Genomic DNA, 26,844 nt, shown 5'->3' with positions numbered 1-26,844 from the left:
ACAGTTCGTGGTATGAACTGTAGTGAGGAGCGACCCGGCTCAATAGTAACCGAAACTCTAAAACATGGAATTTTGATACCAATAGTTACATCAAAAGAATTGCATTTTAATGCTGATTTAAATATATAAGTTTCATCAACATTAGTTTTACCCATCAAAAGTTACGAGCCTGAGAAAATTTGCCTCATTTTCGAAAATAGGGGGAAACACCCCCTAAAAGTTATACAATCTTAACAAAAATCACACCATCAGATTCAACATATCAGAAAACCTCTTTGTAGAAGTTTCAAGCTCCTATCTATAAAAATGTGGAATTTCGCAGTTTTTGCCAGAATACAGGTCACGGATGCGTGTTTCTTTGTTTTTGTTTGTTTGTTTTTTGTTGTTTTTTTTTCCAGGGGTGATCGTATTGACCCAGTGGTCCTAGAATTTTGCGAGAGGGCTCATTCTAACGGAAATGAAAAGTTCTAGTGCCTTTTTAAGTAACCAAAAAAATTGGAGGGCACCTAGGCCCCTTCCCACGCCAATTATTTTCCCAAAGTCACCAGATCAAAATTCTGAGGTAGCCATTTTATGCACCGTTGTCAAAAGACCTTATAAGTATGTCTTTGGGATGACTTACTCTCCCACAGTCCCCGTGGGAGAGGCTACAAGTTACAAACTTTTACCAGTGCTTACATATAGTAATGGGTTATTTTGAAGTGTACAGACGTTTTCAGGGGGATTTTTAGGTTGAGGGGGTGGGGGGGTTGAGAAGAGGGAGATATGTTGGGGGAACTTTCCTTCGAATAATTTTTCATGGAGGAAGAAAATTTTCATGAAAGGAGCGCAGGATTTTCTAGCATTTATTTTTTTAAAAAAATGAAAAAATAAATACTGTATGAAAAAAAATTTCTACTGAAAGTAAGGAGAAGCATTAAAACTTAAAACGAACAGAAATTATTACGCATATGATGGGCTCACCTCCTCCTAATACCCTGCTCTTTACGCTAAAGTATTTTTAGTAATTTCAACTGTTTATTTTACGGCTTTTGTGATTCAGTGGCCATTATTAAGAAATTGGGACAAAATTTAAGCTTTAGTGTAAAGAGCAAGGTACTGACGAGGGGGTAACCCCCTCATATACGTAATAAAAACATGAGAATGCAGAAGTTCGTTACGTAAGCTAATTTGTTAGTTACGTTTATCTTTTACTAATAAAAACGTTCGTAAAATTAAAAGTTCTAGTTACCTTTTTAAGTAACCAAAAAATCGGAGGGCAACTAGGCCTCCTCCGCCACCCCTTTTTTCTCAAAATCATTCGATCAAAACTATGAGAAAGCCATTTAGCCAAAAAAATAAATATACAAATTTTGTTTTAATTATTCATCTGCGGAGAGCCAAAATGTAAACATGCATTGATTCAAAAACGTTCAGAAATTAAATACAAAAAAACAGTTTTTTTAACGGAAAGTAAGGAGCGGTGTTAAAACTTAAAACGAACAGAAATTACTTCGTATAGAAAGGGACTGCTTCCTCATCAACGCTCCGCTCTTTACGCTAAAGTTTTTTTCACTAATTTAAAAAGTAGAGTTAAAGAGTCAAACTTTGTTGTTGTTTCTTTTGTTTCCGTTCCGTTTTTGTTTCCAAACTTTGTTTCCGTTGAGGATAGTCAACTGCTATATATATATATATATATATATATATATATATATATATATATATATATATATATATATATTTATATATGACATCAGGTGGTCTTAGCCACATTTATTACTATTGGTGTTTCCTGTCACAATTGATCTATTCCGGTTTTAAATTTGTCGATATGAAACCTCTTACAAGTATGTTGACCCACGATTTTCTATCGTCTACTACATATTTAAAATATTATAAAAGTAGTGAATAAAAAACAATGTAAAATAATCAGTTTCGGATCTTGGAACAGCTCAAGACAAAAACTAAACCAGCAAACTCAGCATATCTAAGAGCAGGAAGTATAAGTTTCACATTTTTTCCCGTGGAAGTTTTTAGATGGAGGGTCTCAGATCCTCGGTCTCAAGAAAGAAGTTCTCAGATGCTTTTTTTTTTGTTATCCATCAAAGCTATTCGTATCAAATCAGTGGTCATAGAATGTCCGAAGAGGGTTCATTTGAAGTTGAAATTACCGGTGCACAACAACCAACACAGGAGCAACTAACAATAAAACATTTAAACGAATTGAAAATGAACATGACTATTCTGTTGAAAAATACGCTCCATATTAGTTACGCGCCATTGTAGTTGTGTCCCTGTGTCCCATCTGTGAAAAGATATATATATATATATATATATATATATATATATATATATATATATATATATATATATATATATATATATATATATATATATATATATATATACATATATATATTATTTATATATATATATATATATATATATATATATATATACATATATATATTATTTATATATATATATATATATATATATATATATATATACATATATATATTATTTATATATATATATATATATATATATATATATATATATATATATATATACATATATATATATAATATATATATATATATATATATATATATATATATATATATATATATATATATATATATATATATATATATATATATATATATATATATATATATATATATATATATATATATATATATATATATATATATATATATATATATATATATATGTTTTAACTACGTAAAACTTGCGAATATACAACATTCTTCGCTGTCCCATTGTCTGTGCATATAAATAGACTGTCAGGTTTACCGACTCTTGAACATGCAACTATAATTGTCCATGGGAAAAACAATCCGTATTCAGATCTATACCTCATTATTCTAATGATTGCCCTTGAGCTTTGTTGATGGTGATTGCTAATCGAACATTCCCTGTGTCCCCGTCGTCATTTATATATCCCCCTGTGCCCCCCGGCGTCCCCGTTGTAGTTGTGTCCCTGTGTCCTGGTCGTCATTTATATTCCCTGTGTCCCGGTGTCCCGGTCGTCATTTGTGCCCCGGTGTCCCGGTCTGTAATTTCTGTAATTTCATCAGTTGACAAACATGACGGCAGTCGACAAACGACTTCATGACGACATACAGCTCAATCCTTATAATGACGTCACTCGACAAACATGACGTCAGTCGACACACAAACATGACGTCAGTCGACAGACACACAAACAAACAACTTGTTTTTATATATGTAGATTCTCCAGGCACGTACTCTATCCCCGCTCCTTCTACATTCTTTCTTGATGAAACTGTAGATTTCAAATGTATCTAAAAATTATCTTTCTGTTTATTTTGGACAACTCTTGTTCGGACTTACACGATTATTGAATAACCGCGAATATTTTTGTTTGTGTTTGAAAGGGGGATTTGAAAGGGAAAGAAATAAATGTCTTATATTATATATTAAAAATATAGGTTTGTAAAAATATTTAGGAGCTATAAAAGTAGCCTAAGATAGAGTACCATAGGTGGCATTAACTGAATAAGTAGGCCTAATGCTAAGAAGTGTGGTAACCACACTTATATGTAATTATAGTCACATATTCTTTACTGTAAAAAATATAAAGAAAACGCCTCTTTGGCTCAGTTTTTAACTTTCTTTTTAAGGTTTCCGGCGTTTAGTCATTTCCTTCAAGCATTTTTCCGGGTTATTCCCACCCAACCCAGAAACTACGACACTCACAAATTCTCTATTCAATTCGCTTGCTACGACTAAGGTAAAAATTGAATTTTTCCTTTTTCGTTAGCAGGAAATGATCCCGCAAAGCGTCAATTTATTATTTGTTTTGCTATTAATGATCAATTAGAAATTATGAAACTAGGTTCTAAATAATGTTCAGTAATGTTAAATAATGCCCAGCAAATCAAAAAAAAATCTTTTGCCTCCTGGACTCATTTTAGGTCTACTTAGGCCCTACACCTGACGTTTTCCAAAAAATTTTCTTTTGGCCGTTTCATGACGTTTTTATGGTTGCCTCGATATTGCCACGTTGATAGTCGAAACAATTAGGCAAAACTAATTAGTCGAATTCGACAGCACTTCGTCAGTAAAAATTCAAGTATCAAGAAAAAGTTGGTTCCCAAACTCATTCTTTACTTTTCCTTTGATAACGTACATAAAGACAATCATTTTTTTTATGATAATTTGAATATGAAGTACCCAGAAATTTGAGGGATGGGGGGCGGGGATGTTTCGCTTAATCGAGGATTTGATACGTATATATACACACGCATATATATATATATATATATATATATATATATATATATATATATATATATATATATATATATATATATATATATATATATATATACGTATATATATAAATTTGATATATATAATATATATAATAGTATATATATAAATTTGAGGGATGGGAGGCGGGGATATTTCGCTTAATCGAGGATTTGATACGTATATATACACACGCATATATATATATATATATATATATATATATATATATATATATATATATATATATGTATATATATATATATATATATATATATATATATATATATATATATATATATATGTATGTATATATATATATATATATATATATATATATATATATATATATATATATATATATATATATATATATATATACGTATGTATATATATATATATATATATATATATATATATATATATATATATATATATATATATATATATATATATATATATATATATATACGTTGACTAAAATGGATATCTCAAAATTTTGAATGGATTTGTTTGAGGAAAGAGTGGGCTTTGAGGGGGGTTGGTTGCCCTCCAATCATTTTTGGATATTAAAAAGAGTACTAGCCCTTTCAATTTTCAGTCGAATGAGCTCTTTGACAACAAATGGTATTCTTGAAATTTTTATCACATGTATTTCGGGACAATAAGATGTGTGTAGGGGGAGGGGTTATCCAGCCTCTGATCACCCTGAATCTCAAAAAGCCTATTAGAACATCTGATTCGCAATCAAATGAGCTCATGCCCGAGTTTTTACGATCATCCTTACTATACATACCTTATACGCACCCAGGGCATAACTTATAACCCCTGTCCTGAGGGCTGTGGGGGGAGGGTTTATCATCCTCAAAAACATAATTTTCGGACCTCTCAATTACGTTGAACAAAACGGCTACATCCAAATTTTGATTGGATGTGTCTAGGGAAAAGGTGGACGTGGGAGGCGTGTTAGTTGCCCTTCAATTACTTTCAACCAATAGAAAGGGCACTAGCCCTTTTAATTTTCAAACGAATGAGCTCTTTTTGAAGTTTTTATAACAACAAATGTCCATCTCAAAATATCTATCAGATATATTTCGGAAAAATACGGGGTGTGTTCATGGGGGGGGGGGGTATCCACCTTGCAATCACTCTGAATGTCAGAAAGACCACTAAAATTTCTGATTAGTAATTCAATGAACCCCTCCGAAGTTTATGTGACCACCCTTTCTATATAAACCTTAAATGTCCCCAGGGCATAACTTACAACCCTTGCCCTGAGGGCTGTGCGTGGGTTGTTATCCTCAACATAATTTCCGATCTTTCAACAACATTTAAAAAATGGCTATATCAATGTTTTGATTGAATGTGTTTTGGGAAATGGTGGGCTTAGGAGGGTGTTAGTTGGGCTCCGATCACTTTCGATTATTAAAAACGGCACCGGGCCTTTCAATTTCCAATCGAATGAGCCCTTTTTGAAGTTTCTACAACAACTCCTTTGATTAAAAGTATCCTGGTCTAAACAACAAATAAATAAATAAATAAATAATACATTGTGCCCACATGGATCTTTACTTAGGCATCTTTATTTTATTGCGCTTAGTTTTGAAATTTGTCGTTTCATAAACGTTGAAGGTTAACATTAAGTTAGGGGTTGAACAGAAAAGAATCAAAATGTATCTAAAAATCAGTCGCTTTCTCCTCCATCAGCTCTTATTTCTCCTTGGGAGGTACAACTACCCCTAAATATTATTATGGTACTTTTACTAATCCTACCTGTACATAGGTGATATAGGGGAGAGTTCTCTATGATAAGCCCAGGCCCAAAAGCAATGGTCTTAAAATAGCTTTTTCAGTTTTTCTGCCCGGAGAAAATTCTCTCAAAACCCATCCTTAGGGAGTTGGACGTGTGTGCACTTATGTTAATAACCTTTCCTTGGTAACTAATATTTTGTTAATTCATCTGAAGTCGATTCTTTGAATCATTCTGAAAAAAGCTAACCTATTCTCCTCAATACAAAAGGGATATATTCTCCAAAAGTTTTTTTTTGTGCCATTCGTTTTGAGCGTTCCGAGATACCTGTTGGCTCTGTTTGAATATTTGTACTTATCTATCTTGTGTGTTTGATAAAATTTGGGAATCCACAAAAATTGCTCCCGGAAATCTATTCTTCCAGATGTTTTTCTGAATGTACTGGTCTCGTCTCACCTTCTCCCTGCCACGTGGGACAAAAAGACTCAGACCTACTTGGTACGAGCTAAGACACTTTATAGTAAGAATAGAAAATGGTATACGCAGTAAAGCATGAAACATTTCCAGAAATAACTTTCTGTGAAAGCTAAGTTTATAAGATGTTTGGATTCAGAAAATAATTTTTCTGAAAAGAAAAATTATTGTTAGTTTCTAATAATAGTTTTGTTGAATTTCTAGGGGTCAACTAATATATAAATGGTCCTCTCATATTTCTGACCCCCCTCACAGATGATCCATAAAAGAGGAGAAGGTCAGCTAAATATCTTTTAACTAGAAGTTATTCTATTTATGCCAAGACATTTAACAAATTGTGATTTGTTTTTCTTCCAGAGACAAGCACTTTTGCAAATACAGCTGCTGCGAGTGAGAATATATACACCATCGAAACTAGGTCTCCAACACGCCAGACTCAGCCTGCCACAGAACACATATCCACGTCTCCCTCTACAACCCACGGCATATATGTTCCAGATTCTACCCAGGAACCAGAACCAAGAGTTTCATTATACCTTCGAATTAACGTCGATACCACATGGCAAGAGCTGTGTCATCGCATTGATGACTTCCGTTCAGCTCTTTCCAACGTCGTGTCAAGGGAGACTGGAAAGACTATTTCACCAAAACAAGTTGTGATTTATAATATTGCTCGTTGTGCTATTGAGATGCATAGCTCGAGGCGCCGTCGTACAGTGTCTGAATCAGTTGCAGCACTTGTTTATGTCACAGATTATCATGGTATTTACAGTTATCGTCTCACAGAGGCACTTGAGCGTGGACTTGAGAAGAAAACTTCATTAGAAGACTTTCCATTGGCTAGAAAGGTAAGGAACTTCATTCATTTCATTTTTAGCCTATATTTTGGAGCTATCCTAGGACACTCGGGTTTGTGACACTGCTCCTGGCAATTACAAGTTTCTGGATGTGAAGAGATTGAAACCTTTTCTGAAAAAGAACAATGTGGACTCTGCAAGTAATGCATGCTAGGAGATCATTCTGCGTGGTCTGAATCTCTACTTTTTTCTAAACGTTTTTTGGACTCCTGTTAGCTTTAAAAATGCATGGGAAATCTAAAAAATATTTAAAATTTTGGGTAACTAAGTTTTTGTTTTCTTCCGTGTCTGTGAAAAATTGTAATATGTCTTTTATTTATTTTGTGAGTCATGCTTAAAATAGCTACAATCTTCAAAATTATGTCAGTTCCTTTTTTTTTATACAACATATTCAGGTAGCATCATTAGTCACTTGATGACATGCTAGATCGTTAGCCACATAAACTTCTAAAGCGATTAAGAAGGGTAATCTTACAAGGAAAATAGAAATAGTTCAGGGACAAAGGTTTGTAAAAGGATTTTGTCAGACAGTATCACACCTTTCTATAATGTCGAAAAAAGCCATTTTTTGTATTTTGAAATTTTTTTGGAGGCAAGAACAGCAGCCCAGTATTATACAGTATTTTAAACAAAAACGCAATGAACTGCTGGTACTTGTCGGTTATTGTAAATACATTAGAGAATTACGCTTATGTTGCATTTCAGAAAACTGGTTTCATAGCTACAAAAACAGGTGAGGGATGATACAATACATTGGCCTTGCATCATTTGGGCTCTATGTTTGAACATTAGGGGTGGGGATGGGGGTGGAGGGTAGGCTAAGTGATGTTAGGCTGGGTTAGTTTAGGTTAGGTTGAGTTAGGTTTTATTTTATCATCGTGTTTTGTCACTTTTCATTAGGATTAATCTAACTTCACTTTTTGGGTGTGTTTCCAATAGTCGGCGATCGCTATTTGGAGAAGGTAATATTCTAGTTGTTGTAGCCTATTCATACCTTTACAGGAATCCCCTAAGATTCAAGATTATACTTATTGTTTGGATTATCGCAGTTCTACAATGACTCTTACATATATGTCTTTTGAACAGAATACAGAAATGTTGCTGACTACAGATCGGAATTGAAGAAGCAGCTGCAACCTAGTAACGAGCGAACGATTAGTCACAGAATTAATTGACTTGCAAATTGTAATGCAGGAATATTTCAACCTTTTATTTAAAATCTGTTTTAGCAATAACTATTTCTAACCCATTTTCTCTGGACTAATAATTAACATGGAAAGCAAGTTCTATAGCTTAGCATACAGAAAAACCAGATCACGTCAGACATTATTCGCAGGTTTCTGACCTGCGAAAAAGAATAAAAAGCGAAGTATGATAATATTTTTTTTTTAAGATCCGTAACCTGTTTTTTGTGGTATTCCACAGGGAACTAACTTTGGTACTATTTACTCTTCGGCGATGAAAAGCGTTGTAAATGGTTTTGAGAGCGTATGGAAATAGTGTGATGCTTCAACACTTAAGTTTATCAGTTTATCAAACAGTTTGTGGTGACGAAATGAAAGTCATGAGTGACTCTGCCAAATCCTAACTGAAACTTTAAAAAATGAAATTTTGATAACAATAGATACATCAAAATAATTGGCTTTTTATTAAGATATTTATTCTAATGTTTAATATTACCCATCAGAAGCTACGATACTGAGACTGAAGCTACGAAGCTACATTTGTGAAGGGACACACATGCACGGAGAGGTGTAGCATAAATGGAAGACAGTAACAACGGCAATCAAAGGGGTAAAATTAACCTTGACTGGACTGCCCACTTAATTGAACAATCTGTCTTGGCTTTTTTCTACAATCGGCCATGACTTTGACTTTTACCACAACTATTCCCTTTTTTTAAATTCAAAAAAATAAAACCTATAAGATCAGCAGCGAAAAAAGCTAGGATGGCATTAAAAACCTGTTTTTAAATCATTTTCTTTCATTTCATTGAATTGCCTCGTTTCATAACAATTTATTTTTCAGTCCTGCTTGAACTTCGCTGAGGTAAGGATGCTGGGACTGTTTTGAAAAAATTGTTCATTTTAGTATTATTGATTTTATCCTCTCGTAAGTTGTTTTTTCTTATTTGTATTGCTGAGGACGGCCCCTGGACATGGGGCGAAATATTCATTCTAATTTGTTTCCCACTGTCTTAAAAAATTCCCTATTGTTCTTCTTGTTTTTGGTATTTGTTCACATATAGTATTATTTACTGTGAAATATGCAGAAATTTATGGGGTATTTTTCTGTTTGGCAGGGGATTTCTACCGAGAGAAATCTTCTTATAGAGAAAAGTTTCCACGGGAATTTTCAAGGGAATTTTTCGTGAAGGAAAGGAACTGGATATCATGGGATGACTTAAAAAACAGTCAGAAATTAAATATAAAAAAAACATTTTTCCCTGAAAGTATGGAGAACATTGGAACTTAAAGCAAAAAGAAAATATTCTGTATATTAGAGAGGCTGCCCTTTCCTAAACCATTGCTCTTCACGCTGAAGTTTGACTTTTGCCACAATTCTTTAAGAAAAACCGCTGAAACACAAGGATCGTTGAGTTTGAATGAGAAGTGTTAGATTTTAGCGTTAGAAACGAGGATTAATGAGGGGAGTAGCCCCTTCATATACAAAATAATCTCTGTCTGTATTAAGTTTTAATTTTGCTCCTTATTTTCAATTGAAAAAAAACAACTCATTTTTCTGTTTAATCAAAAAAAAAAGAGAACCCAACCAAACTATCAGTGCTATCCATTCAAAAATAGGATTTTCCTTGCTATAATCCTGGGGGACTGTAAACCTCCGGCTAAGGGTTTTTGACAATGAAGATTTTGATTATGTACGTAGATTAAATTTGACGGGATTCCTTTAGGGTTTTATCCGGGACGAATGCCGAATTTCCATTTCTTTGGAGGAGGATAATTTAAATTTTTGGAGGGTAATTTAAATAGAAAGTGTCCAAGAATTCAAAAAATTTGGATTTTCGAAAGCTAGGCCAAAAGATCCACTTCTCAACCATACATGCGTCCATAGCGGGGTTCAGATCCCTACTTGAAATCTTAAAATCTTTCTTTTCCTAACTATAAATTACTCTTCAGTTGTTCCGAAAGAAAATTATTGTTTAAAAAATAGTGATATTTGTGTTTTAAACTTTGGATACTCTGGTTGTCTTTGTTAGGTTGCAGCAGCTGCTGCAGCCATGATACGAGCAGGCTGCTGCCACTCTACAGCTCGTACCAAGTAGGAAGCTTCACATTCATAATTCACTTAAATACATTCTAAGACCACACTGGCTAATACGTGTGGTATGAAACCAAGAAAGGAAAGGATATAATAAATGAAAAAAAAAAATCAAATAGTGAAAAAAGGGGATTTTGTCAGCCAGTAGCGAAATATAAAGACGAAAATCAACCAAATATTTCCACAAGGACCTCCACCAAGACGCCCTCAGTGCTCAAAAAAGGAAAGAAAAAAAAAACAGAATACAACAACAAAATCTAACCTTCCGAAGTTAACTGTGCAAGAGGAGAAAAGACACTGAATCAAAAAAAATATTGGCTATAATCTCTATTTATAGCCAATATTCTGTTTATATATATATATATATATATATATATATATATATATATATATATATATATATCAATTGCTTCTTTAAAAGATTGCAGTAGGCCATTTACGATAGATTAGATATTAAAGTTGCCTCTTCAAAAAGAACCAAATGGTAAACATTTTCGTATGAATGCTGGGGCAGAGCTGAATCAAAATTGTCATTTTTATTTTCAAATCCCAGGGATTTGAAATTTTGTGTCCCAGGGATCTATCCAGGGAAATCCCAGGGATCTATTGAAATTTTATGTTAATACAATCGTTCCGCTAGTTATTGATGGGTCCTACTAATGTAAAATTTTCTACATGAACACGGGACTCAGTTGACACCACTACCCAGTATAGGGTCAGTTTTATCCTTTCCCGGGTTGAAAAAAATTGTTCAGCTTTTTTTTCAGTTTTGAAAGAAATTAAATAAAAAAACAATTTTTTTCAACTGAAAGTAAGGAGCGACATTAAAACTTAAAACGAACAGAAATTACTTCGTATATGAAAGGGGCTGCCTCCTCATCAACGCCCCGCTCTTTACGCTAAAGTTTGACTCTTTCTCTCAACTCTTCTTTAAAACAGTAAAAAACTTTAGCGTAAAGAGCGGGGCGTTGATGAGGAAGCAGCCCCTTTCATATACGAAGTAATTTCTGTTCATTTTAAGTTTTAATGTCGCTCCTTACTTTCAGTTGAAAAAAAATTATTTTTTTTATTTAATTTCTGAACCTTTTTGAATCAATGCATGTTTTGATTTTGGCTCTCCGCAGAGGAATAATTAAAACAAAATTTTCATATTTATTTTTTTTTTGCTAAATGGCTTTCTCATAATTTTGATCGAATGATTTTGAGAAAAAAAGAGCGGGGGAGGAAGCCTAGTTGCCCTCCAATTTTTTGGTTAATTAAAAAGGCAACTAGAACTTTTAATTTTTTACGAATCTTTTTATTAGTAAAAGATATACGTAACTTATAAATTAGCTTACGTAAAGAATTTTTTATTCTCATGTTTTTATTACACATATGAGAGGGCTCGCCCCCTCGTCAGTACCTCTCTCTTTACACTAAATCTTAAATTTTGTCCCAAATCATTAAGAATGACCCCTGAATCACAAAAGCCGTAGAATAAATGGTTGACATTACTAAAAATACTTTAGCGTAAAGAGCGAGGTATTAGAAGGAGGTGAGCCCCTTATATGGGTAATAATTTCTGTTCGTTTTAAGTTTTAATGCTGTTCCTTACTTCCAGCTGAAAAAAAACTTTTTCATATTTGTTTTTTCATTGTTTTTTTTTAAATAATGCTAGTAAATCCTGCGCTCCCTTCATGGAAATTTTCTTCCCCCATGACAAATTCCTCGATGGAAAGTTCCCCCAGTATATCCCCCTCTTCTCAACCCCTCCCCCCAACCAAAAATTCCTCCTGAAAACGCCTGTACACTTCCCAATAACCATTACTATATGTAAGCACTGGTCAAAGTTTGTAACTAGTAGCCCCTCCCACGGGGACTGTGGAGGAGTAAGTCGTCTCCAAAGACATAGTTATAAGGTTTTTCGACTACGCTGAATAAAATGGCTATCTCAGAATTTTGATCCGCTGACTTTGAGAAAAAGTAATTAGCGTGGGAGGGGGCCTAGGTGCCCTCCAATTTTTTTGGTCACTTAAAAAGGGCACTAGAACTTTTCATTTCCGTTAGAATGAGCCCTCTCGCAACATTCTAGGACAACTGGGTCGATACGATCACCCCTGGGAAAAAAAAAACAAACAAATAAACACGCATCCGTGATGTGCCTTCTGGCAAAAAAAATACAAACTTCCACATTTTTGTAGATAGGAGCTGAAACTTCTACAGTAGGATTCTCTGATACGCTGAATCTGATGGTGTAATTTTCGTTAAGATTCTATGACTTGTAGGGGGTGTTTCCCCTATTTTCTAAATTAACGCAAATTTTTTCAGGCTCGTAACTTTTGATGCGTAAGACTAAACTTGATGAAATTTGTATTATTTGTATATTTGTATTGAAATTAGCATTAAAATGTGATGATGTAGCTATTGGTATCAAAATCCATTTTTTAGAGTTTTGGTTTCTATTGAGCCGGGTCGCTCCTTACTACAGTTCGTCACCACGAACTGTTTGACAGAGATTATGTTTTTTTTTTTTTTGCCTTGAATTTTCTATATATAGAAAGCCGACTCATAATGATCAGTATCTATATTTCACGTCGAATCACCCTCCTTCTGTGAAAAGAGGGGTAGTAATTTTTCTGTCGACGGGGCTCTAAAAACATCTTTACATAATCATGTAAAGTCTGAGTTAGATTACGTTAAAAATATTCTATTCTTCAATGGCTACCCAATCAACCTCATTGAGAACATTATAGATAGACGATTAAAAAAGGTAATACAGGAAAATAGGGAGCCCGTCCCCCTTGATTCAGTTACATTGACAATTGAGAACAAAACTTTTACTACATTACCATACGTCTCGGAACTCAGCGACAAACTTGGGATGTCTGCTTAAGTAAACGCTGGTCAGTGCAGCAACTTCGAAAAAAATTGGAAAAGGGCCTATTTCTTACAACTTTGAAACACCATATGCCGATCTAAAAAATTTATGAATAAAAAAAATTTATGAATGTAAAAAATTTATGAATAGAACATTGCGGCTTAAAGAGAGCATGAAATCCTGGTAACAGTGCTTGCTTTAATAAGCCCTCCGAGGATATTACGGGGCCTGTATATGCCCTGACCGGGGCCGTATCCTAGATTTCTGTTGGGGAGAGGTGTACAAAAATTTCAAAAAAATATCAAAAATTTGTTTATATGTATTTTTGTTACGTTTTGACGATTAGGACAAACATTTCGGGGGGATCAAACCTCCCCCAACCCATGGATACGGCCTTGGTAATGACAATTGTTTACTAGGTTTTATCACTGTGTGTGCTCCCTCCTTACGTACTTCTTAAAAACAGATAAATTTGTCTGTTTCAATATATATTTTTTTCATATGCTATTTAGAGAAAGCTGATGATAACCCCCCTCACTTCCTGAGCCTAACCTTCTTTAAACACGAGCTGTCAAAGGGACACTTCTACATAGAACACGTTCAAACTGACTGTTCTTCAATATACCCGCTTTGAAAGTCTTAAGCTATTGACCCCCCTCCTCCCCCCGAAAAATAAATACGCAATGACTCTTTGGGGTAAGTAGTATATATTTAAGGTTCATAATATGTAAGAATTACAGTTTCACAACGCTACTGTGGGGAGTTGAAGTCCAGAAATTTTTTTCGTGGATTTAGCTAAATAAAAAGGGAATTAAAATATCGCAAAAAAGCTTTAAAATAAATTGTCGAATCAAGCTTTTATTGAGGTCATGGTTAACTAAAAGTTAAGCTACCTGGCTGTTAAAATCTCACTTTCTTCTGCTACCTGTCAGACTTCTTTTCTGCTAAAGCATGCGAATATTGATCCCATAAAATCATTTGAAAATTTTCATCGTTCAATCGCCTGTAGTAAGAAAATACAAAAATGGTACGGGGTGTGTTAAGCGAGAAGAAGATGCATTCTTCAAAATTACTCAATGGGATCAATTTTCATATGATTTGACTAGAAAGTAGCTGTACAGGTAGCAGAGGAAAATTGGATCTTATCTGAGAGGCCTCCCCTCTCGGCCTGTTCCACTACACACAGCAGACTTTCTATGCATAGGTCACGCCCTCCTTTGTGCACTCAATTTTTAACACGGGAGGCTCTTCAATTTTAATTGACTTGTAAAGGAGCTTTTGACAGCTTTTAACGTAACAGTTGAAATTGACGAGTGGTCGACAGTGTATATAGTGAATAAAATATATTATATATTATATATAATATATAACAATATATTATAGTGAATAAATTTCGAACACTGAACAAGGTGTTGAGATTCCAGAATAAATAAAAATAGGAAAGAGCCTGAAATAGGGCTTTTTTTTAGCTATGTTTTGTTCTTGATGTGAGGGGGCCTCCAGCTGTGAAAAAAGTCATTTTTGGTCATTAGATGAACATCAAGCGTTTCATTTTTACCCACTTTTTTACAAGTCATGATGAGGGGGGGCTATGCTTTTAAAATTTTCAAGCCTTCCCCCTGGTGCCCAAGAAATGAGCTTACTCGTAAAGCATGAGTAAAAGGGCATGCGACGAACTAGACTTTAAATTTCGATAAATTATAGATAAGAAATCCGAGACTGGTTATACTTCTTTTGGGTGTCGTGTACATGACCAAAGATTTGTCATTCAAGGCGTCTTTGTATCGGGTCTAAAGAAACGGCTTGGAATTATTTTTGTTTTAGATTCCATTAGACAGATTAGTCATTCTGGCAATGATAAGGTTTTATGATTAAGTGCTGCCACCCACATAGAAATGACGCATCGCTTAAAATATTAGGCTACTACTTGGTTGCGACAGTTTGGTTGTGTCTTTGTATTCCAACAGCCTTCCTCTTGCCTTAGACCCTAGATCTACCTTTGCACCCCAGGGGCACCCAGGACATGTGCCTAATCTTCACCAGTCTGAAGACACAGTTCCACAAGCCCACCTCTCGACTGACACCCATGTGTGCCTGCAGAAGCCACCCAGGGTTTGCAAAAATTTTCTAATGAGGTTGCCACTTTTCAAACCCTGTGTACATCCCAGAACACCACGTTTGCCGCATAGTTTCGCCACACTTGAAAAGATTTCTGCCAGCTTGGAAGCTGCCAACTGGTGTACTTGATTTCTGAAAGTGGACACCCCTACGGAATTTTGTCAAGCTAGATGCACTCACAAGACAATCTAGCCTCATAAAAAAACTTAAATAAAAAAAAACGCTATTTTCGAATGAATACAGTGGCCTTAAGTTGGGTGGCTTCAAAATTAAAACAAACACAAACCATCCTATATATTACTCTATTAGGGGGACTACCCCCCTCTCCCCAATTCCTCACAAATTGCACTAAAACTTGATTTTTCTTTTTATTAATACTTGAAAAACCCAAGAACCACTAATTCAAGAACACATAATTTTGGTAATTCCCCTGCTACATTCTTTGCCATGGATTTAGTAAAAAAAAAAAAAAAAAATCCCAAAAGTGTATGTTCACTAGATTTGTACTTATGTAAAAATCTAAAATTAAGTGAATAGAGGGAAAAGGGTAAAGCATCAGTAATCAGACAATTGGCATTCCATTGCAAACGTGACAATCTTAACCTATCTATCATTACACCCCTAGATGATAGCCGTAAGCCACGCTTTTTTCGTATGCCAAAGGGATATTATGGTGCTTATTTATTGAGTCATTCATCTTCTCCAAATTCAAGTCCGCTTGGAATGTATGAGACGAGTAATTTTGGGCCAGAGGAACACAGCAGAAGGATTTTAGAGGCGCCCAACACTTTTGGGCTCCATCTAGTCTTCGTACTAAAGTTTCCACATTCGCTTTAAATTCGGTGGGAGGAAATTTTGGGGCAAAAAGACGTTAATTGAGGAATTTTAGACTGTTGAACATCACAGCCTGGGGTCTAGTTGAGTTCAACGTTTCATTATTCTTTTGTTTCTTTTTTTATCACACATAGTTACTTGTAAACAAAAATCATTAGGCCCGTTCATCCTCATGGACGCGGGGTTGCATACTTGCATCAATTGGACTATCTTTTATTCATGTCTTATAAATTTTAGGTAGGCAACTTTTTTTTTCTTTTTTTTTTTTAGTAGAAGCGGTCAACACGATGATAATAAACAATAATGTAACAGAATGACGTAGTTTTGCAATTGTTGGAAAACTTTTTGCACTGCAAGCACTTGGTAATAGGACATAAGATAATATTTTATTTACCGTCCGTTTTCTGCAAGACACGATAGATATTATGTTTCTAGGTGAAATAATCTAACCCTAGCTTGCACATGCTGAAATTGTAGAAATAGCAGCACAGGTATTGTAAGGTCTCATGTTTTGAGGTAAAAAGAAAGGTAAGTAATACGGCATTGGATTTTAAAATCCCTACCGGTGATGCTGATATCGGTTCATGGCCCTTCAGCCAGGAAGGGCAATGGGGGGTTGGGGTCAGCCATCCTGTACCTTTGTACACCCTTCTTGTTTATATCGATCAGATCTCTCAAGGTAACCATTTAGAGCTGGGTTGACTCTGGCTGAGCTTGCAGAGTCAGGCCACTGACACCCAGTTCCACACCAAATAGTGAGCAATACCAAGACTCGAACCCCTGTCCTCACGGACAAAGGGTTAATGCAGCATTAGTTTGTATATATAGTGCATTTAAAAAATAGTAACATTGATTGGACGTCAGGAAATAGAGAATAAAGTTAGTATTAAGAACATGGCATATTTTGAGATTATTTTTAAGGATCATTTTATTATTTTTTTTTATGATGAAAAATCTTTTCGATAATTAGTAATATTGATTGAACGTCAGGAAATAGAGAATAACGTTTCTTACCACTAATTAACGTTTCTTAATACACGGTTAAGAAACGTAACCAAAATGCTGCTCCCTTGGCGCTCCTGCCATTGTAGCTGCCAAAATTGCTGCAACAGTTTGCTTCCCTAGCAATGCAAATCTTGTGCTTTGTGTCTGTTTACTTCATAACCTGCAAGAGTTTTGTATTGAAACAAGAATGTTTTCCTTCTATTGAAATTTTCACTTTAATTTCATTCAGTTTTTAAAGATTCTCATTTTTAGCTTTACAGTTTTATTCAGTTGTACATGTTGATCTAATAGTTAAATCTTTTAGTGATTTCGTAGAACCACTAAAGTAAATATTAAATTTTTTTTTATTTTAACTAGTTTATCATTGTTGGATAAGTAATTTGATGTTATTATTATTTTTATATTGGTTTAGCGTTTTATTGTTGATTTTTATTTACTAGTTTTGGCAAAACATGCTTCCTTCTGGAAACATAATGCAGCACAATAAACAGTTTCTTTTACTTTCTAAAATTTCAGCTTTCTGTATTATTTGGTTGTGCTGATCACATTACCTTTATGTTAGTGAGATTTGAAGGGAATTTCCTTTTCACATCAGATGTTTACTGATGCATGGGTCTGATGACAGTGGTCAAGTTCAAGGATGGTTCTGAAACGTGGGCGCTATGGGAGATTGACAAGATGTTTTCCCAAAAAAAATAATTCTGGATGGTTTAGCCGTCTGACTAACCCGTGTGACTACCCGTCTGACTAACTGTATCTCAAACAATAAGCTATAAGATAAATTTAGTTTCATCCCGCTCTCTAGGGCTATAATGAAAGACAGGATGGCACAGCTAGGACATGTTTTGCGAATGAAGGATGACAAATTGTCAACAATTGTCCTTTTGGACCATCCATCCAAACAAAAAGCTGGTTGGCCCTGAATGGGTCGTGGAGAGATCGTAAGAAAAAAATCGAAGAGAACTGGAACTTCTTGGGAGGCTGTAAGAAGAAAAGCTTTGAATAGATTGGGATGGAGGAGAAGCGTGTGCAGCTGCGTAAGCCTTAGTCGAGTTCATGCTACAATGAGTTGTTGTTAGTATTTGTGGTAGTATTTACCGATAAACTAAACTGATAATACCCGACCAAATTTATTCTTACTTTCAGATTTCATTGGAAGAATCCGTACGGCCGAGTCCAGAATCTCTTGCTGCAAACCCGCGCCACCATGTACCGGCTACAGGAATGATAGCAGGGATTACTGTAGCAGTCATCCTTGGACTGCTACTTCTATCGTTCCTTGTATTTCTATTGGTTGTTCGACGTCGGCAGAACCGTGCAACTTTCGCGCGTCGTTGTCAGCCTGGCAGTGAGTCTGGAATTAGGAACAGCATTCGGAATATGTCTTGGAGACAGAGTAAAAGTCAATTACGCGCTTCCAAGAGATCTTTCATGAATTTTGCATACGAAGATCCAGTAAGTTGAAACGATTTATGCTGTTTAAAAAAAGTGAGGATTCACACTAAAGAGCGCATTTTTATGTTTTACTTTGATCTGTCTACTGACACACATTTTTCTGTCATATTGGACTACCAAAAGCACTAAAATTGCCCTCTGGCTAAAAGTGTGCAATGCTCCATTTACAATAAAATTTTCTTTATACCAAGATTAGCTAAGAAGATAAAAAAAAATCTGTAAAGAATCTGATTGACTCAAATGAAAGTTGGCTAAATCTCGATATTAGTTAAATCTTATTGTGAAACTGCATTAAAAGAGCCTCTAAACCGTATTCGTACCCAAATTCAGCTTTAGTGTCCATCTTTGGAGCAAATTTAATAATCTCACAACACAACTTGCATTGTTACTAAGTAGCATGTACGCACATTTAGCTTCAGTAGGGGGGGGGATGTTTTCCTAATAGATTTTTTTCTGCATTTCCCCTCCCAGATTTAAGAGAATTTTCTTGTGGTAATATTATTATTGAAAAAGAGCTTGAATTTTGTTTGTGTTTTTGTTAAAGAAACGAAAAAGAACAAACAACTTTTCCTCCCTGGATTATGAAGAATGCTCTTCCCCTCCCAAGGGGCGTGTCCAGAATTTTATTTTGGAAGGGGGGGTATAAAAAGGTTAGAAAAGGGCATCGAAAATTTGTTTAAATGTATTTTGTTACGCTTTAATGCATCAAACAAAAGTATTGGGGGTGGGGGGGGGCACTGGATATGGCCTAGCCCTTTTAATTTCCTTGAATTGAAGTTAATGAATTTGTGTTAAAGTATTTTTGTTAAAGACGGCGAGGTTCCTCTCTTTGGACTCCGAAGAACACTCTTCCCCCCCCCTGGGCGTGTCTGAAAAACTGTTTGGAGAAACGGGTACGAAAAAATTGAAAGATACATCGGAAATTTGTTGAAATGCATTGCGTTACGTTTTAAAGAGTCGGACAAAAATATCAAGGGGTAGGCCACTGTATCCGGCCTTGCCCCTTAGTTTTCATGAATTAATGTTTTTGATCAATACCAGTGGTGTCAACTGGTGGAGTGAAAATTTTCATAGCAAATGACCGTGTTATCTTGGGTATTTTTGTAAAAGAAATTGAAACACAGGAAAATTAACGATTAACGAAAATTGAAGTTTCTTACTGTTTTAAGAATAGAGTTAAGAGAAAGAGTTGAACTTTAGCGTAAAGAGCGGGGCGTTGAGGAGGAAAAGCCCCTTTCATATACGGAGTAATTTCTGTTCGTTTCAAGTTTCAATGTTGCTCCTTACTTTCATTTAAAAAAAACCTATTTTTTTATTTAATCTCTGATTTAAGACTTATCTTCTCTGATTTTGGCTTTTTGAATGACAATTTTGTCCAAGTCTTGATTGGAGAATTTTTCGTTTACCATTAACATTTTGAGATGAACTTTGATATTATGGGAAATGTCTTATAATGTTTATAAAAATCTAAAGACAAAGTGATGAGGTAACTGAATGTTGTTTGAGCATTACAACCGAAATTAAAGTTGGGACGAACTTTTTTACTCGTATTCTTCTTATCTCTTTGACAATCCTTGTTAATGTATCGCTTCTCGGCCTTTTGGCTTAGATCAAAGTTCAGTGTCTGTTCTTATCAGCTTAACATCTGACACGGCCCCTACATGGGACCCAGAGTATTAAACTGATTTTTGGAAACTGAAGGGATGTTGGGGTTTGCTCTGTTCTCTTCACGCGTCGGCCTGGTATTGCAGTAACTCCGGGGCCAGTGCACCCCATTCGAGAGGAAACCGAAGTCATGAGCCCTAATCAATTATGTGTGTAATGCACTTCTCAAATATATACACACCTGTAGTTTCCTAGCCCTTGACTATATTGCAAATCATTTTTTTTTTCATCAGAAAAAAAGAATAGAAAATGTGTATAATTTACAAAAGTTAATGATGAAAAAGGCCATGACCACTCACCATAATTCAGTTCACTTTATTGATAAATCAAATACATTTAACTAATATGCAAATACCCGCCCCAAGAAAGATGCAAAAAAGCACTTTCGAATGAGCGGGTACATAAAACTCATTTTCTGACTAATAATTCACTACAAACGAAACATGAAAGAAAAACGAAAAAAAACACAATTTCTAATCAATAATAACAATCAATAATGGTAAAAATTAATAATAATCAATAATAGTAACCTATCTCACAATAATAAACAGAAAAGAGAGAAAAAAGAAAAGAAAAATAAATAAATAAAACAACTATGAACCTTGGCCTAAAAAACACTTTTTCAATTTATTTTAAATAACCCCAGGTGCTCAGCCACCAAAATGATCTCTGGAACAGAGTTCTACATATTAGGCCTTGAAAATTTAATAGGGAAGCCGGCCCTGGCTCCACTTCTGTGCGGGACGACGAAATCACTAGAGTGATGCGTTTTACAATGATGCAAAGATCTATTTTCACTAAAGTAATTACGAAAAACCTCTGGACCTACATTATTTCAACAATGATAAGTAAAAATTCCAACTTGGTACTCCCGGAGCTGTCCTACATTCCCGCACTTGCAACTTTTTGAAGGAAGCTGAAGTGTTGTGTTCAACTTCAACATATCCACCAATAAGACCCACTTTAATTGAATTAAAGTGTCCCAGCTGGATCAAAGTCCCTGTCCATATTGTTTTTTAAAATAGTCCACAATTATAAACTGCTGAAATCTAAATTGAACCTAGATTTGATTAGAATTGCTGAAGTGATTGTTATTGGCCTCAGACAGCTTGGTTCTGTCGTGATTTGTTAGTAGTAGTAATGACTAAAGCCGTATTTGTTTTTTGTTTCAAAAAAATAATTGGCATAATCAGGAGAACGGCCACTGGATTCTCAGAAATCATTGTTTCGACTTTTTAGTCATATTAATAACAGAGTGAGAAACCCCTGATTTTTATTTTTCATAAAGATAAACTTGCATTTAGACGATTAAAACGTTTGCATATGGAAATGAAAAGAGGCGTTGCTATTTTCAAAAATAATTCAGAGAGTCGGTTCATTGAAGTAAAAAAGTTTTGTAAATCTGCATCTATTCAGTAAATTGTAACTCCTGAGAGGCATTTAAAGCAACAAGATTTATGTTGAAAGACATTAATTAAAAGTTAGACAGAAAACTTTTTATTTTGCTAGATAACAAACTGCAAAAATTATGATGGAGGCACTCCTAGGCAGGGTTGCCACGGGTAGTACGAAAGTACTACTTTTAGTACTTTTTGATCAAAGTAGTACTTTTTGGATACTTTACGTGAAACTAGTACTTTTTTAATACTTTTTTGTGAAAGTAGTACTTTTTTGTCCATAAAGTGGCACTTTTTCGGTAATTTTTCAAGTCAAGTCGAAATCGTTTCGTTTCGCTGCTAGGGATTTTCAAAGTCGTGCCGACTTCGTTGTTTCTAGCCTTCTAGGGATTTTTAAAATCCGCGACTGCAAGTTATCAGATTGACAAGCAAGAATTTCGAATGTATTTTCAAATGTGAACAACTAAGGTAAAATTTTCCAAACAAATTTGTAATGTGAGGGCCAACTGCTATGCAACGTCCCAGCCCAACGCAGTTATGTACATTAGCTAAGTTGCTAACTGTTTGTTTATAACTAACCCCTATTATTGAGTTGGTTCAAAACTGGGTACTGTACTAACCCATATATGTGGATTCTGTATTACTACTCCACATATGAGATAGTTCTAGCCCTTAGATGGGTTAAAATGTCATTTTCATTTCAAAAAACTTGTTTTTTTTATTTAATCTTGAGAAGGCGTGGGAGTTATCAAAGACATAATTTCCAGAGTTTTCAACAACACAGAACAAAATGGTTATCTCAAAATTTTGATTTTATGTGTTTTTGGAATTGAATGGCATGCAGGGAAAGGAGACTTGTTATCCTCCAATCACTTTTGCCTAATAAATAGGGCAGTAGCCCTTTCCTTTTCCAATTGAATGAGTATTCTTGAAATTTTCTACAACAACATCTGGCCATCTCAAAATAGACTTTGCCTTAAGGAGCACAAGAAAGGCAATTTCAGAACATGGAATCAACTGGGAAGGAAAAACATCCGTCCTAAATGAATGTTTGAGCAAAATGAATGAGCTTTAATAGGTTTTGCAAGTTTGGTGTGCTAGAATAGGTTTAAAAATTAATGTTAATAAGACAAGGTCACTAAGGCTAGAAATATGACAAGATGAAAAGGTAAAAATGGGTAGTAAAAAGATTAATTAGGTGAACAGCTTCACTTCCCTTGCCAGTATTATTAGAAAAAACAGTGGGAGCACTAACTACGTTAAAAGTAAACTACCCATGGCTCAGGGTGTTTTTTTTAAGTTAAAAAAGTTTGAAAAGTTAGGAAGATAAATTTGTTAACCAACATTAGAATTTTGGAAGCTAAAGAGATGACAGTAATCAAATATGGTTCTGAAGCACAAGCACTCCAAAAACTAGATGAAAATTTGCAATATGTTTTCCACAAATATTGCCAATGGATTGTTCTGGGTAGCCAGCTGACTAACCATGTTTCAAACAATCAACATTAAAAAATACAGTTCAATCCCACTTTCAAGAGCTGTAATGATATAAAGGTTGACTTGTCCAGGACAGATTCTGGTAATGAAAGATTGCCATAGATAGTTCTTGTTGGCCAACCATCCAGGGCTAAATGGAAAGCAGGTTGTCTGTAGTTGGGATATGAGGATGTTATAAAGAAGATTTAAGGGAGATTGGAAGTTCAATGGAGGGTATAAAGAGGAAAAGAGGAAGGCTTTGAATAGATTGGGATTGAGGAGAGTGTGCAGCTGTGCTGGCCTCAGGTGCCTTGGTGTTGTGGTGAGTTGTTAGTAGCAGTAGCAGTAAAACCATTAATTTTGTTCAAGTTCTTTTGGTAACACTAGGGTATACTAGAAATACTTGATAGCATAAACTCAAATTATATTCTCTCATGAATCTTTCAAAAAAGAAGTACATGACAAAATTGCTAGCATAATGTCAACTGACAACAAGGGCCTCAAAGAGATTCACAAGGAACTTGCCACAAAATGCAATGTTAGCAAGGTAAAAGCAATTGTTGACTTGGCAATGACTGCACAAGTGACAGAGCTTGTACCAGATGGACTAGATGAACACCTACACCACACAGTCAGAAGCAAGCAAGACAGGCAGCAATAAAAACTCAACATCAGCAGATACAGGATTTCAATCCAAGCAAGTGACAAAGACTTTCTTGCCAAATATTGACATACTGCTAGCATAATGTCAACTGACAACAAGGGCCTCCAAGAGATTCACAAGGAACTTGCCACAAAATACAATGTTAGCAAGGTAAAAGCGATTGTTGACTTGGCAATGACTTCACAAGTGACAGAGCTTGTACCAGATGGACTAGATGAACACCTACACCACACAGTCAGAAGCAAGCAAGACAGGCAGCAATAAAAACTCAACATCAGCAGATACAGAATTCCAATCCAAGCAAGTGACAAAGACTTCCTTGCCAAATATTTCCAGGATACCTACAAAATAGCAACCAAAATTTTCATTGTGAAGAGATTACCAGCCAAAGCCCTCACGGCTGGGCAACCACTGCAACACCCACCAGTCTTATTCGTAGTAGCCGGCTCTACTGAAAAGCAGCTTATCCTGGATGCATCCTACCAGCACAAATCGACTCTAGAGCAACAGTTTCAACGAAGGTTGCAACACCAGAAAAACCCTGCTGGAAAAGATGAAGAAGAGACTGTTATGCAGAGAAACAGACCTAGTGATTAAAAAAGAAAAATCACAAAAATGGGCAAACACAAGCAATTCTGATAGCAAGCTGCTTGAGCATAGAAAAATAGCCACTACCTCCTACCATTTCAGCCCCCCTGTAAATAGTTTATATGTGAGTAATAATAACAATGTAACAGCAAACTTCTGTGAAAGTAAAAAATAGTGAATTAACAGTTATGTCCCCATGCCCCTCTACATTGTCCCTCAATAGCTGCTCTGCGTACCTCAGCTGTAATCCAGCCACTTCAACTGTAAGTGAGAATAATAGTGTTTATAACCAAAAGTTGCCCAGACACACCCAAAAATTTGTAAACATTGTGACAGCAAACATTGATGTTATCACCAACAAGATGCCAGAACTGGTAACACGGCTCAAACTAAGTCAGATAGATATTGAAGCTCTGTCAGAAATTTGCCGCAGGAATTCCAGATTTCAACTGACAGAAGACTCAATTTGTCCCACTGGATACAACATCTTGCCATGGGTTAAAATGCTGAAAACTGATCTTGAACTCAACAAATATCATTTTAAAAGAAAGGCAAGACAAGAGCCAGTTCTATAATCTGTGAAGTGAAGCCTTCACTTCACTGAAGGAAAATCAGTTCAAGAAGAGTGGCTTTTAGTTTTGAAAGGAGAAAGTCTGTAAACTAATCCACCTGTGAATTAGTGCCATCCAGTAGGGAGAGTAGACTCAAACAATGGGGCTAGTTCCAAATTATTTTTCAATGAACCCAAGGGGTTAGTCCTAACCAAAAAAATAGTTAATATACATGACTAGTCCGGCAGTTCTAGTTTTCTTGTTTAAGTAGCAATGAATTTTGTTTTATTATGAATACTTGTTGTCCCCTGATGGGGGACTCTTAGTTCATATGTACATTCTGATGACAAATAACTAGTTCAAATAACTAGTCCGTTCTGGTGACAAATAACTAGTCCGACTAGTCCGGCAGTTCTACTTTTATTGTTAAAGTAGCAATGAATTTTATTTTATTATGAATACTTGTTGCCCCTGATGGGGGACTCTTAGTTCATATGTACATTCTGGTTCATTAGTTCATATGTACATTCTCTTTTGTGCAGATTCAGGAGCGATAAAATCTTACATCCTGTTATATTTGGCAGTTATTGTGCACTGGAACCTATTATCGCCCACCAGTGTTTACAAGTATTACAACAAACTAGCTGAAATCTGGGTAATTATATAGTCCCCAGGTATACCTTGGTTGTTTCTTATGTGTTACATTTCATTTTGTGGCTTACATAACTAAAAGACTACAAGAGAAGCAAAGTAAGCCAACTGTGTGTCAAAAGGAAAATAAGTGTGTTTCAGCATGTCATAATACCACCACTTGATTATACTGCTCAACAAGTTTGCAATTTTAAGGGAATGCACAAAGAAGCAAAAACATTCTTAATTTAGGATTATTTAGAATTCATAAGTTATAGTTAAGAATAATACAAGTGAAGACAGTTATTGACGTTAGACCTAAATGGGTCCAGGTTGTCCAGCAAAGCCGTAGCCTATTGCTGTCTGTGATTTTGCTTAATACTATGTACTTTACAAAAGAAATTCACTTTTCCCAGTGTGTTTATTGAAATTTATACATTACAGAACAATGGACATTAGAAAGTATATGAAGGTTGTGCCAGGAAATTCTAGTCAGAAAACAGACCAGTCACAAGAAAATGACAGTAAAATACAAGGAAATGAAGGTGAACCAGTTAGAGAGGTTAACAGCTCTCAGAATAGAACCAGTGAATCAGTTAGTGAAGATTGTGACTCTGCTGAATCAGATACTGAAAGTAATGACACTGGGGATGAAGCCAGTGATCATGAAGAAATTACAGACGAAAGTGAAGATGATAATTGTGAACTGGTAACCATAACCAAACGGAGAATCTCTACAAAGAAACCATCTAAGTCTGGGAAAATACAGAAATTCAGTGCAAAATGGATGGAAGAAAAAGACCTGCAGGGCTGGCTCCAAAGGTATGCAAGAGACAAAACAAAACCTTGGTGCAGGTTCTGTGAAAGGACAATTACTGGGGGGCTATCTCATTTACGTATACATGCAGTGACTGCAAGTCACATGTCTAAAGTTGATTCGATGAAGAATCAAGTGATTATCGT

At 35.2% G+C, this 26,844-nt stretch overlaps 1 protein-coding gene and 1 non-coding gene across 3 annotated transcripts in view; both read left to right on the top strand.

Moving 5' to 3' along the window:
- LOC136026545 (mucin-2-like) overlaps positions 1-26,844 on the top strand; it is a 101,238-nt gene that overhangs the window by 37,541 nt on the left and 36,853 nt on the right. For both annotated transcript variants that reach the window (XM_065703230.1, XM_065703229.1), the window contains exons 4-5: positions 6,863-7,353; positions 18,602-18,910. In XM_065703230.1, the coding sequence (XP_065559302.1) occupies positions 6,863-7,353; positions 18,602-18,910 (800 nt within the window). The remainder of the gene's footprint in view (positions 1-6,862; positions 7,354-18,601; positions 18,911-26,844) is intronic.
- Positions 20,495-20,686, top strand: LOC136026714 (U2 spliceosomal RNA). The gene has a single exon (XR_010617400.1). It is a non-coding gene; the product is annotated as a U2 spliceosomal RNA (small nuclear RNA).

The sequence above is a fragment of the Artemia franciscana genome, chromosome 4 (assembly GCF_032884065.1).
Source record: "Artemia franciscana chromosome 4, ASM3288406v1, whole genome shotgun sequence".
NCBI lineage: Eukaryota > Metazoa > Arthropoda > Branchiopoda > Anostraca > Artemiidae > Artemia > Artemia franciscana.
Note: the sequence above shows the minus strand (reverse complement) of the source record. Positions and strands in the feature narration are given on the sequence as shown.